Source organism: Cricetulus griseus, chromosome 2 (assembly GCF_003668045.3).
Source record: "Cricetulus griseus strain 17A/GY chromosome 2, alternate assembly CriGri-PICRH-1.0, whole genome shotgun sequence".
NCBI lineage: Eukaryota > Metazoa > Chordata > Mammalia > Rodentia > Cricetidae > Cricetulus > Cricetulus griseus.
Genome location: NC_048595.1, coordinates 43,133,895 through 43,146,512, shown reverse-complemented (window position 1 = coordinate 43,146,512; position 12,618 = coordinate 43,133,895). Strand labels below are relative to the sequence as shown.

Below are 12,618 nucleotides of genomic sequence, written 5' to 3'. Positions count from 1 at the left end.
TGGGAAGATTACCCCAAGATGTATGCCTACAGGTAGAATCCTTGGGTCGTGATTATTCCTAAGCTCACCATTACTGACTAGTGACAGATTCTTGTTCAGAATAGCCCCATCAATCTACTGCTGCACCAGCAGTGCCCAGGGTTCCTACAGCCCATGAGAGTTTTCTAGGGGACATCTCCCTTCTTAGCATGCCTCCATGCCTCCCCCTGCCCTCTGGATGAAGTCTATCTCCTTGCACAGCCTCCATGGCTTTAGGCCTGGCCCTTGTACCGCTCCTCTTTTTCTAGGTTGCATACCGCTTTGAAGATGGTCTTTGGTCTTTGGTCCCGTGTACCCTGCTCTCCACCCATAGGTGCCCAAATGTGACCATGTTTCCAAACTTCTTTGAGAAGTCTCTTCTCTGGCATCTTAGACCCCAGGTGACACACACAACCTCTGGATGCCTTGATCTCCATGCCTCCCTGCTGAGCTCAACCTTAGAACTTTTGACCATTTAGATGTGGAGGCTGTCCTGCAACTGGAAGGCACTTAATAGTGTGCCCCGTCACCTGGTCACTACCTACCAGAGGTTAGTAGCATTGACACCTTCAGGTGGCAACAACAAAAATGTCTTCAGATATTTTTGCATTAGTGGTGGGAAATTATTGGACAAAGACCCAAGGGTGAGACTCAGAGACCAGGGTTCCTGAATATGCATGATGTCATAAGTGGGAGAGTCTTTTCTTCCTCTTTCCTTTTCCACAAGGGCCACTTAAACCATCACCCCTTTTGCTCTTATTACTGGAGAAGAGGAAACTGAAATGTCCAGGGACCTAAGCCACTTCACCTCTCTGTGCCTCGGTAGCCCATTATACGAAGTGAACAAAACAGACTGCACACATCCATAAATGTCAACTAAATCAACAAATGAAGGCCATGCTCTTTTCACAGACTTTGTCAGAGTGATGGCTACACGGGGACCCGGGGTATCTCTCATGAGGAAGCCATCTGGATGGAGAGGTTGACCATATATTATTTACAGTGATCTGACTGGGGGCTTTGACATGTCACTGCTTCAAAGACATCTTCCAGGAGCTCAGCGCCTGCATGATCCAGGAGCGCCGCTGGTGGGAAGTGGGCAGGTTCTCACAGCTGGGGCTCCAGCGGTGTGTACTGGATGGGTCACACACCCATGAATCCCCATGTGGGATCGGCCAAGAGTTCCTCCAGCAACTGGCCATAATGTGGTCCTGGGCCTGGGCTGCGTAGATACACACTGATGCTTCTGAATCGTGTCTCAACATCTCCAGAGCTGGGTTGGAGAAAGGGAAAGGCCACTTGTTTAGACAAGATCCCTCCCTCGGTAGAGCTCCATCTTTCCTCCCCATCTCCTAGCCTTGGCATAGACAACCCTCTATGAAGCACCTTCCCAGTCTTCAGATTGCAGCATCTTTCAAAGCTTGTATGAAAATGCTGCCCCAACCTCACTTCAATCTCCTATCAGTCCTCTAAGTTGCAAGATGAACCCATGTGCCCCCTTAAGCAACTAAACCACCCACCTTGCGCTAAATGTTTTTTGTTTGTTTGTTTGTTTTTGTTTTTGTTTCCTTGAGACAGGGTTTCTCTGTGTAGCCCTAGCTGTCCTGGAACTAGCTCTTGTAGACCAGGCTGTCCTTGAACTCACAGAAATCCACCTGCCTCTGCCTCCCGAGTACTGGGATTAAAGGCGTGCGTCACCACCGCCCAACTTGCACTAAATGGTTTTGGGTCTTGTTTTTGAGCCTCATTGTCTTAATGAAGTTACAAACTCCACAGGATGCTGTGCATTCTGCCTCTGGGTGACCCCACAGTAGCTAACATTGCACTCACTACAGATAAAGCTTTAACACTGCAGGATTGAACTGAAGACTCTTGTCCTGACCCACACTGTCCTCTTTTCCTGTCACCCACTGTGATTCTGCTCATGGCCTCATTCCCTCAGCAATCTCACCAACCCAGGCTGTGACTTACTGGCTTTCACTTCATTCAGCCGCTCTTCATTCATTATGTTCTCCATGCAGGGGACCAGGGACCCTGGATAATCCAAGAGGTGAAGTTGTCCACCTTGATACCTGCTCCTCCCACTCTTAGACCAGATGGCCCCAGAAAATCTGCCTGCCCTCTTCCAGCCCCATAGAGGGCATGAAAGGGGGGCTTCATTATGACCCAGGGCAGATTCTCAACAGGAGTCCCAGGGAGGTGTTGGACCAATGGGCAGGATCAAACCAGACAGCGCAGGATCCTGGATGCAGGCAATTGACAGTGCCACCCTAGGCTGGGCCTCAGCTTCCTTATCTGTGACATGGAAAAGTACTGCCTCCCTGCCCAATTTCCCCAGAGAATCTGAGCCTCTAATCTCATACACCTGTCAGCTGCAGCTGCAAGGGACCTCTGAGGTGTCCTTGCTCCATGTACCTGATTCCCATCATGTCTGGGTCCTGGTTATACTCCACCCTTCCCAAAGACCCTTCCCCTCATGTGTTTTCCTGGGGAGTTCCTGTTTGTCCTTGTATGTTAACTTCAGAGAATGGCTCTCCATGAAGTCCTTCCTGACCCTGAACCTGACCCAGGCTGAACCTGGTGCCTGCCTAGTGTCTCAGCATCTCAGTGAGTTTCCTGTCAGTATACACTGGGTCTGTATACACTGGGCCTGTAAGCACTAGGTCTGTATGTTCTGGGCCTGTATACACTGAGCCGCTATACATTGGTTTATAAACGCTGGGTCTGTATATCCTGGGTCTGTATACACCAGGTCTGTATACACTGAGCCTGTAAACACTGTGTCTGTATACACTGGCTCTGTATATACTGGTTTTACTCTTCTTGTGATTTATAAATCATATTTATTTGTTGGGAGGATTAAGGATTTAACTCAGGGTCTGATGCCTGCCATGAATGTGTTCCACCACTAAGCTACATCTCCAGGCCCTGATTTATGAATCTTTATCTCCCACAAGACTATAAATTTCTTAATCTGATATCCATTTGGAGGGTGGAGTGGGAGGGAAAGTTTCTGAGGATCCTAAATTAATATGCAAATTTTATGCATATATGCATTTTCTAGACAAAGTGTTCATAATTGCCTTCCAAGTGTCACAAGAGGTCTATGTCCCAAAAGTGGTAAGAAGGTCTTCATTGTTCCAGAAGCTGGGTGTCGGCAGAAGTGGGCTGTGCTCAACATTATTGCCTAGGCACAGGCCTTGGCATTAGGTGTTAAACATTAACATTTTTAGAAGTAATTGGCTTGGAGCAAGATTGAAAGAAACAAGCATGTGAGGAGCTGCCTCTATGTAGCATCTTAGTTCAGATGTATGCCATGTGTCCTAGGCCTCACTCTTCTGTCCCAGCACTGGTCATGGTAGTAGTCCCCTCACCCCACACTCACATCTCACCCTCCCCTCTCACTCCCACCCACCCCATCAGCTCTCTGTTTCTCTAACCTAATCAGCATGCCAGATAAAGAACAGGGAACAGCCGGGCGTTGTTGGCACATGCCTTTAATCCCAGCAGAGGCAGGCGGATCTCTGTGAGTTCGAGGCCAGCCTGGTCTCCAGAGCAAGTGCCAGGATAGGCTCTAAAGCTACATAGAGAAACCCTGTCTCAAAAAAAAACAAAAAAAAGAGCAGGGAATCCTTTACTAATAAACCAATGAAGGGATGGTAGGAACATGGATGGATGAGATGTACAAATGGATAGATCAATTGATTAGTGGATGGGTGGGTGGATGAGTAGATGGATGGGTAGATAGGTAGGTGGCTGGGTTGATGGATGAATAAGATGGATAGATGGGAGGATGACAGACAGATGAGTGGATGGGTAGATAAAAGGATGGAAGAGTAGAATATATATATATATATATATATGTGTGTGTGTGTGTGTGTGTGTGTGTGTGTGTGTGTACATATATATCATATATGATGAGTGAGTAGACAGGTAGATGGATTAGTGGATGGATGGATGGATGGATGGATGGATGGACTGATGGATGGATTGGGTATGAGAAAGTAAATGAATTGAAACATACACTATAAAGAAGTACCATTTTACAGAGGTCATCACCTCGAAGCCTCTCTGCAGTGAGGTCTCCTGACCCTGGTGAAGGAACTATGATTATCTGGGCAGAGGAGAACAGAATTATAATATAGCAAATGTAGTATACTGGGGTAGGAGAGGCAGCCCCAGATGCCATTAGAAGGGTCTTAAGAAGAATCCTGAGCAAAGAGAATCTGTAATTGATCTTCCCCCCAGAGATTGGGATTCTGGGAAACTCAGACTGGAACTCAGGCAGAGGCTTGGCAGTGGGACTTATTATTCCAGAACAGGTTACCTATGAAGATGACAGAGGCCTTCCGGAGGGATGCCCGTGGATTCTTGGCAAACTCCAGGCTCTGGCTGAGGAAAGTGGAGACGCTGTCTCGGTGAGAATTCACCTGGAGTGAAGAGAAACTGCTAAAGTGCTGGGCCCACTACCTCAAAGCTAGGGGCAACCGTTCTACCTGCCAGCATTGTCCTGACCCTGGCTCCTAAACATCCCTGCTGCCCAGATCTTTGTCAGAGGCCCCCAGGGGCCAGACTGTCTTCTTTTTTTTTTTTTCATTTTCATTTTATTTTATTAGTTCAAATTAGGAACAAGCTTGCTTCAGATGTCAATCCCTTCTCCCTCCCCTCCCCCCCCCAACATCCCACCTGCCCCTAGCCATCCCCCCTCCACTCCCCAGGCAGGGTAAGGCCCTCAAAAGGGGCTCCCCAAAGTCTACCACATCATCCTGGGCCAGGCCTAGGTCCTTCCCCATGTGTAACCACAGACTTTGTCTTCTTTTATCTGACTGAAATCATCACTTCTAATGGCATGCTAGTCCTGGGTCTCCTATCAATCCATCTCCCTGGTGTAACGGAGGAAAGTTCCCCATTCCAGACCCCACCCAAGATGGCATGGGGCATGGCATGCAAAGAGCAACTAGACTAGCCAGGACGAAAGATTGGAGCTACAGAGCAATGGGGAATTAGCTGGAGGGTGGAGGAGTCTTAAAAGCCAGGCACACAGGAGGCATCCTCTTGCATTGGAAGGGCGAACATTCATTTGTGACTGGTGGTGACAAAGCCATGCTTTGTACTAGTGAGCCTGACAGAGACCAGCGGGATGGCTCTGATGCAGAGAACTGGGAACAGCTGTTCAGGTAGGAGGCTACTGAGAGAAAGAAAACTGATCTATTTCCTCTCCTGTTGACAACCTCTGCAGGCCAAGGCCGAGGTCTGAACTCCCAGGTCTGGCAGGCAAAGCCTTTGCAATCTTACAGAGTCTTCCTTTCACTGCCTCCACTGCAGCAATAGCCATAGCCAGCTCTGTGTCCTCTATGGGGATTGCTCCTATTTAGAGTACCCTCTCCTCTCCATCTGATAAATTGCCTCTCATCCGTCGAGTGTCAGTTCAGATGCTTACCTCCCACCGAAGCCTCCCATGACCCACAGGGAGTGCTCATTCACCATTTTTGTTTGTTTTGTTTTCAAGACAGGATTTCTCTGTGTGTAGTCTTGGCTGTCCTGGAACTCGATGGAGACCAGGCTGGTCCCAAGCTCACAGAGATCCATCTGCCTCTCGAGTACTGGGATTAAAGGTGTGCGCCCCGCGCCCCCCCCCCAGTGCCCGCTATTCACTATTCTTAATGCTTCTGCAGCATCTTGCACATCCTCAGCCATGGTACCCAGAACTGTAGTTGTTAATTGTACCCCCTTCCCCCCAGTGTATGTGGCGCTCTTCCAAGATAAGGGAACCTTTCACTCAACGCAGAGTCCTCAGCACCTTGGACAGGACTTGTATTGGGGCCGGTGACCAGAAACTACTAAAAGAGCAGTTCCCAACCTGTGGGTCTCAACCCCTTTCACAAGGATCACCTAAGACCATTAGAAAACAGAGTTATTTACATTATGATTCATAACAGTAGCTAAATTACAGTTATGAAGTAGCAACAAAAATACTTTTATGGTTGGGGGGTCACCACCACATGAAGAACTATATTAAACAGTCACAGCATTAGGGAGGTTGAGAATCACTGTCGTAGATAAATGAATGAATGAACTACAGTTGATTAGTTCATTGATTAACAATAAGTCACTGGTCTCTTCTTAAAGCTACAACTAGAGGTTAACTTCCTTGTATTTGTTTTGTTTGTTGTTTCTTTTGTTGTTTGTTTGTTTGTTTTAAACATGAGACAGGGTTTCATGTAGCTCACACTGGCTTCCCAAATGCACCACCACACACCATCACACACCACCACACCCACACCACCAATCTGGGTTTATGGGTGCTAAGGGTCTAGCCTAGGGTCTTGGGCATGCTAGGCAGTTACTCTACTAAATGAGCTGTAGCGCTCAGCCCAAGAACTTGCCTTTCTTGGGAGCAAAACTGTTAATAGCCAGGAAAGTAAAAGAGAAAGCGGGAATCCAGAGGGATCCACCATGGAGGTACAAACTGACAACCACAAACCCCAAAGGGTCTACAGAGCAGTGCCGAGCACAATGTATATGGGTGTTTTGTTTTGTTTTGTTTTTAGACAGTTTCACTCTGTAGCACAAGATGGACTCAAACTCCTAGCAGTTCTTCTACCTCAGCCTCTCAAGTACCAGGGTTATACCTAGCTTAGCACATTGCTTTAGTGTGTGTGTGTGTGTGTGTGTGTGTGTGTGTGTGTGTGTGTGTGTTCATGTGTGAGGTGAATGTGTAAATGGGGAGTGTGTTCACAGGCATGTACAAGGATACTCCTGTCACTAGAGATTCTGCCTTGGAAATTCTATTGCAGAAAAGGGAACCAAAAGGCCAGGCATGGTGGCACATGTATGAGGAGGCCCAAGGACAAACTCTGTTGTTGTTCTTTGGGTGCTGTTCACTTTGTTGTTTTGTTTTAAGAAAAGTCCCTCATTGGCCTGGAGCTTACCGAGTAAGCTAGGCTGCTTTTCCAGTGAGTCCCAGGGATCGACCTGTCTCTGCCTCCCCAGTGCTCAGAGTACAAGTGTGTGCCTCCACACCCGGATGGTTTTGTTGTTGTTGTTTACATAGATTCTTGGGCATTGAACTCGGGTCCTTGTGTTTGCAAAACAAGCACTTTACCAGTTGAGCTTACCAGTTGTCTCAAAAGCCCTCGGAGCTTATTTATACTTCTAAATAAGCTAAATCGACTGTTAATGTCTTGCAAGAAAAAAAATGTAGGTTTCTAGTTTTTTGTGGGCTAGAGGAGCTGTATTGGTGAGCCCAGACTCCTTACTCCTGCCTTTGATGGGATGTGTCTTTCCTGGCTACCAGGACACTCTACTTCCATGTCACAGAGGTCATTGTCTACCAGGTTATCAGCCACTGCAGGCATGTGAATTAATGGTCTTAGCAAACATTTCTTCAACACGTCCTTTTCCCTCTGTAAAGCGATGGTAATAACATTAGGTGCTGACTGCACCTTGAGTTCAAGTGTCACTGTTAGCAGGGGTATCTGGCTCAATCTGACAACCATCTGTTCGTTTGGACATTTGTGTTGGGTGGGGGTTCTGGTAGACCCCCAGGTTTCACTTCAGATAGGAAGGGTTCATTCCCAGGCTATGGACATAGCTGGGCTGAAAACTGCCTGCACCGAGGTCATGTCCCTTTTTACCATGCCTGGGACCCAGTCACAGCTGGACCCCAAAGTATAAAGATCTAACCCCAGCTATGCAAAAGGCTCATGCCTGTGACCCCAGCTATCTAGGAAGTTAAGACAAGAGTATCACTGAACTCTTAATAGTTCTAGGTCAACCTGGACAACATAGTGAGACTCTGTCTCAATAGTAAAAACAAACAAATGAGCTGACCCTGGTGCCAGTTTGGAAAAATTAGTTCAAGGTTGTCTGAGAACTCGAAAACCACACCACAGCTCCACTCCCTGCTCTGATCCCTGCCCCCTTCTCTCCCCTCCACAGGGGTGATACCATTAGGACTCCCTCCTATATGCCCAATGTCAACAGGGAAGGGAAAGCGGGACTAGATGGCACACCTCCCCAGATGTCATGACCCACAGTGACACCTTCACAGCATGTGTGTGGCTTACTCTCTGCTTAGCTATTCCCAGAGATCACTGAGAAAGGAGGTCTGAGAAAGCATGAGTCAGTGACCACAAATGTCATTCCTCAGTGCAGAGCACCTCCCAGCCTTCTGAGGCCACTGTAAATCTGCAGAGTTGTGAACATTCAGCATTTCTGACACCCCAGAACCCCAACCCCCAGCATCCCCACCCTGTGGGCATACTGATGAGACTTTTGTCACTAGAAACACTGCCTGGACATTCTGTTGCAGATAAGGGACCCAAAACTCCAGGCATGGTGACACATTCTTTTAATCCCAGCACTAAGGAGGGTGAGACAAAAGATCACTGTGAATTTAAGGCCAGCCTGAACTACATAGTGACTTCTAGGCCAGGTTGAGAAACATAGTGAGACCATGCTTCAAAAAGTTTTTAAAAAGAAAAGAAAAGGAAGACCGTCTAGGCAGAAGATATAATATAGATAGGCTGGGGCTGTAACTCAGTAGTAGAGCACTTGCTTAGCATGCATGAAGTCACAGGTTCGGTCCCTAGCCCCCCACACACACAGAGGGGGGGAGTACAGAGAGAGTGAAAATAGATAGATAGATAGATAGATAGATAGATAGATAGACAGACAGACACAACAGCTTGATGGCATTGGAGGTATCCTGTGATTCAGAGGAGGAGGACTCTAGAAGAGGAGAAGTCAGAGATGGAGTTGAACGCTCAAGGGCCAATGGCTTGGAGACAGTAATGTGGACAGCCAGTCAGAGTATGAAACAGAGGAGGAGAGAAGGATGACTTCTGGCCTCCAACACCCTTGGAAAGAGTCAGTAAACTTACAGGAAGCACTCACAAGATACTTGCAAATTTTCATCACTGTCTGTTGCTGGTTTTCCCAAGGCTTCTGGCTGTAAGCCCTTTTTGGCAACCCCCAGCTCATGAAGCAAGAACAGCGGACCAGGGTCTTCACACATTTCTGCAGACCATTGGGAAGAAAATACCAGCAGTGTGGAATTCCAGGACAGAAGATCTCCGGGGGGGGTATCTATGTAAAAACTGGATTTGGGGGCTGATGAGATGACTGTGCATCAAGGGGGTTACCACTCACGCCTGGCAAACTGAGTTCTATCCCCAGAACCCATGAAGAGGTGGAAGGACAGAGTCAACTCCTCAGAGTTGTTCTTTGACCTCCATGTGCACACTGTGGCATGTGTGCCCATACTCACGCATCACACACATGATTTTTCAGTTGGATTTTGGAAAACCAAGTCCTGTTTGAAAGGCGGGAATGGGAGCACTGAGGCTGTAGCTCAGTAGTAGAGTGCTGGCCTTGCATTCATGAAGCCTAAGTAAGGCTTCATCTTCAGTATTGCAAATAAATAAGTAAAGATTAAAGGAAGAGAAGAAGGGTACAAGTGAACTATTTGGGCGGGGGCGCGGGGGGGGGCGGGGTTCCTGTCCAAGATGCCTCTAGAAAACACACCTGGCTGGATGTAAATATCTGCTTTCCATGGACTGGCCCCAATCCTGGCTTGGTCCTTTAAAGGAGGTGCCCCTTCAGGACCAGGCACCTGTGTCTGCTCTCACCTGGCCCACCTTGGCATTGCCCTCCTGCACGATGAGGAGCAGGGGCAACAGCGTGCTGGTCAGCTGCTCCTCCAAGGCTTGGGTGCGGGGCAGCCGTAGCTTCTGAACCACTTTTCCATATACATTGATGCAGGAGACCTGTACCTCTTCTCTTTCCTGGGACAAACCGGAGGCTCAGGGGGGACCTCTCACCCAGGAGAAGGCTCCACAGCCTTCCCGTCCCTCATTCGTAAGATCTTCTTGGCTCAAAGACAGAGAAGAGCCCAGGCCACATGGTGGGGCTGACATGGGCCAGCTCCCTCCTCATTGAGCATAGGCTTGGCGCTCTCCACTCTGCCCAGCCATGTCCCACTGTTCTAAAGATTCCCTTGTGTCAACTGGGACTGCCAAAAACAGTCCCCATTGGACCAACCACTAACAGTAAGTCTACCTTCTCTGGGAAAACTGATCACAAAAGAACTCCCTTCTGGAAAAGCAGTTGGGCTGAGGGGCCCCTTCCTCTTATCTGGATCAGCAATGCCCAGAGCCCAGTGTGGTAGATGGGTAGATGGGAAATATTGCAACCTCAGGTATTGGCTGACCCTCCCCTTCCCACCCTCTTCCTCTCCCCCTCCCGACGCCTTACGTCACTGAAGTAGGGCAGCAGGATCTGCAGCATCTCCACATAGACTGAGCTGTCCATTTGCTTCTTGCTCTGCCCCTTGAAGATGGTCTTGAGATCCTGGACAGCCTCCACCACCAGCACCCCATCCATGTTCTTCAGGCACTTCACTATGGAGGGCAGCAGGGTCTGCACCTTGGCCATCTGTGGGACGGAAGCATGGTGGAGGTGGCTTCTGCCTGGGCCAGCAGATAGGAGATCCAGCCACCCATCCACAGAAGACCTGGGCAGCCAGCCCTATTTTCACCTCCACACCCTGCCTATACCTTGCCACCTGCTCTGAACTCCCTCCCTAAAGCCTTCTTGGGTCTCTCTGATTCTCTCCTGCTGGGAGACACTGAATCCCTTTTGGCTTATTCCCTCCTCTGGCCCCAGGTGGATGATACCCCTTATCACAAGTTAACTTTCTGAGTCTATGCTCTTCCCCTATTCCCAAGCTGTGTCACAACAGAACCTAGTAGAGAAAATAGGGCAGTTTCTACAATGACAAGCTTACACCACCCGTCCATACTTCAGTCTCCTGAGCCCACAAGATAGGACTATTACTGCCGCCCCTTCCTGTCTATATATTGCCTATAGGGACATGTGCAAACTCTGGATCAGGAAATACTGAAAAGGGATGTGATATATAGGGATTGTGTTGGCAGATCCACTTTCTAGATGGGGCCGCTGAGAGTAGGCAGACACAGACTGATTCCAGCCACCTGCATCTGAGAGGCTGTGACAGCCTGGAGTCCTAGCTCCCTCCAGGCCAGGGCCTGGCAACGCTGGGCTTCCCTCAACCCTCTACTCACCTTCTCAGACTTACGGGCCAGAATGACCAGGCCCCGGATGGACAGCACCTTCATGATGGGGTCATGATGGCTCAAGCCTTCCACCATCCGCCCCAGGGAGTACTCCTCGGGGATGCGACGCACCTGCTCCATGTGGAACAGCTGAGAGAGCAAACTGCACTGAGCCGAGGGGTACATGGCCCACTGTCTCCCTGGGACTCCCAGGATCTGCCTCCATCTGGAGCTGCAGACTTGGAAAACTGATGATAGCTAGTGCTGTCCCTAATACTGATCAGAAACTAATGGGAATGCTAAAGTTGTCTCTTCCTTGTGCCTCTGCATCGTGTGGCTCCCAGCTCCCGGCTCCCGGCTCTCCCCGCTCCCCGCTCCCCGCTCCCGGCTCCCGCTCCCGGCTCCCCGCTCCCGGCTCCCGGCTCCCGCTCCCGACTCCCGGCTCCCGGCTCCCCGCTCCCCGCTCCTGCCTGCCTCTCTGGCCTCCTTCATTTTTTGTCCACCCTGCTCTCCACATTCCTCCACTAGCCAGCCATCTCCCACCGGTCCTCAAGTGACCGGGCCAGTTTGTCCTTCCTGTGCTAGCAGGATGCCCTTGGATGAGGACAGACACTTGTATGCACAGTCCCTTCCAAAACTCAGCCTCAGGCTGAACACTCCCAGTCCCAGGAACTCTGGGCATCCTCCTGAGACAGCAACTAGGAATGTCAATGTTCCATGTGCCCTTCTGTCCCCCCTGAATTTCTGTAGCCTTCCTCAGTCTAACAATTGGGGTGGAATGTGTGCCCCATTCAATTACCATATGAATCAAGTCCTCCCCTTCTGAGGACTGCTCTTCTTCCATGTCCCCGTGGTGAGCATCAACAAAAACCCACCCTCATCTCCCTCTGCTGTCTCATACCCTCCTTTCCTTCCTTCAGCAGGCAATAGGCATTGGTTCTCGCCACCTCATTCTCACAAACAATGGTCTATCACCTTGCCTGCCACTGTGGAGAGTCATGTCTATGGGATGGGGAGGAGGAGGAGCTGGAGGAGAGGGAAGGATTACCAGCTAACCATTGGAGACAGAAGGGAGGAAGGACCACACCATTGCTGCCTTCTGTCTGTCCATGCAAGCTACTCAAGCTTGCTGTACACCAGGCTGTGGGCCAGGCGTGAGACACAGGGGATAATGGTTCCTATCTCTTTTACTTGCAATGTTAGCAATTAGTCCCAGAACCTCGCATGTGCCAGGCAAGCCCTTTGATAACTGAGCCATATCTCCTACAGGGCATTGGTAATTCAGTTAATTAACTAATTAAGTTAGTTTTTGAGTCAAGGTCTCACTCTGTAGCCTGTGCTGGACTGGAACTCACTATGTAACCCAAAGCTAACCTTGAACTCATAGTAATCCTCCTGCCTCAGCCTTCCAAGAGCTGGAATTACAGGCATGAGACACCATAGCCTCACTGATGAGTCTCAGGAAAACTGCCACTGGGAAAAACAGATATACAAATAATCATGGAGAGGGGACTCTGGATGT

The 12,618-nt window shown here is 49.3% G+C and overlaps 1 protein-coding gene across 1 annotated transcript in view; it reads right to left on the bottom strand.

Moving 5' to 3' along the window:
• Positions 1-968: 968 nt before the first annotated feature.
• Mroh7 (maestro heat like repeat family member 7) overlaps positions 969-12,618 on the bottom strand; it is a 45,431-nt gene continuing 33,781 nt past the window's right edge. Inside the window, exons 16-22 of the mRNA XM_027402354.2 lie at positions 11,106-11,246; positions 10,276-10,455; positions 9,651-9,806; positions 8,917-9,039; positions 4,346-4,448; positions 1,990-2,052; positions 969-1,291 (exon numbers count right to left, since the gene is read on the bottom strand). Coding sequence (XP_027258155.1) covers positions 1,047-1,291; positions 1,990-2,052; positions 4,346-4,448; positions 8,917-9,039; positions 9,651-9,806; positions 10,276-10,455; positions 11,106-11,246 — 1,011 coding nt within the window. The 3' untranslated portion in view covers positions 969-1,046. The remainder of the gene's footprint in view (positions 1,292-1,989; positions 2,053-4,345; positions 4,449-8,916; positions 9,040-9,650; positions 9,807-10,275; positions 10,456-11,105; positions 11,247-12,618) is intronic.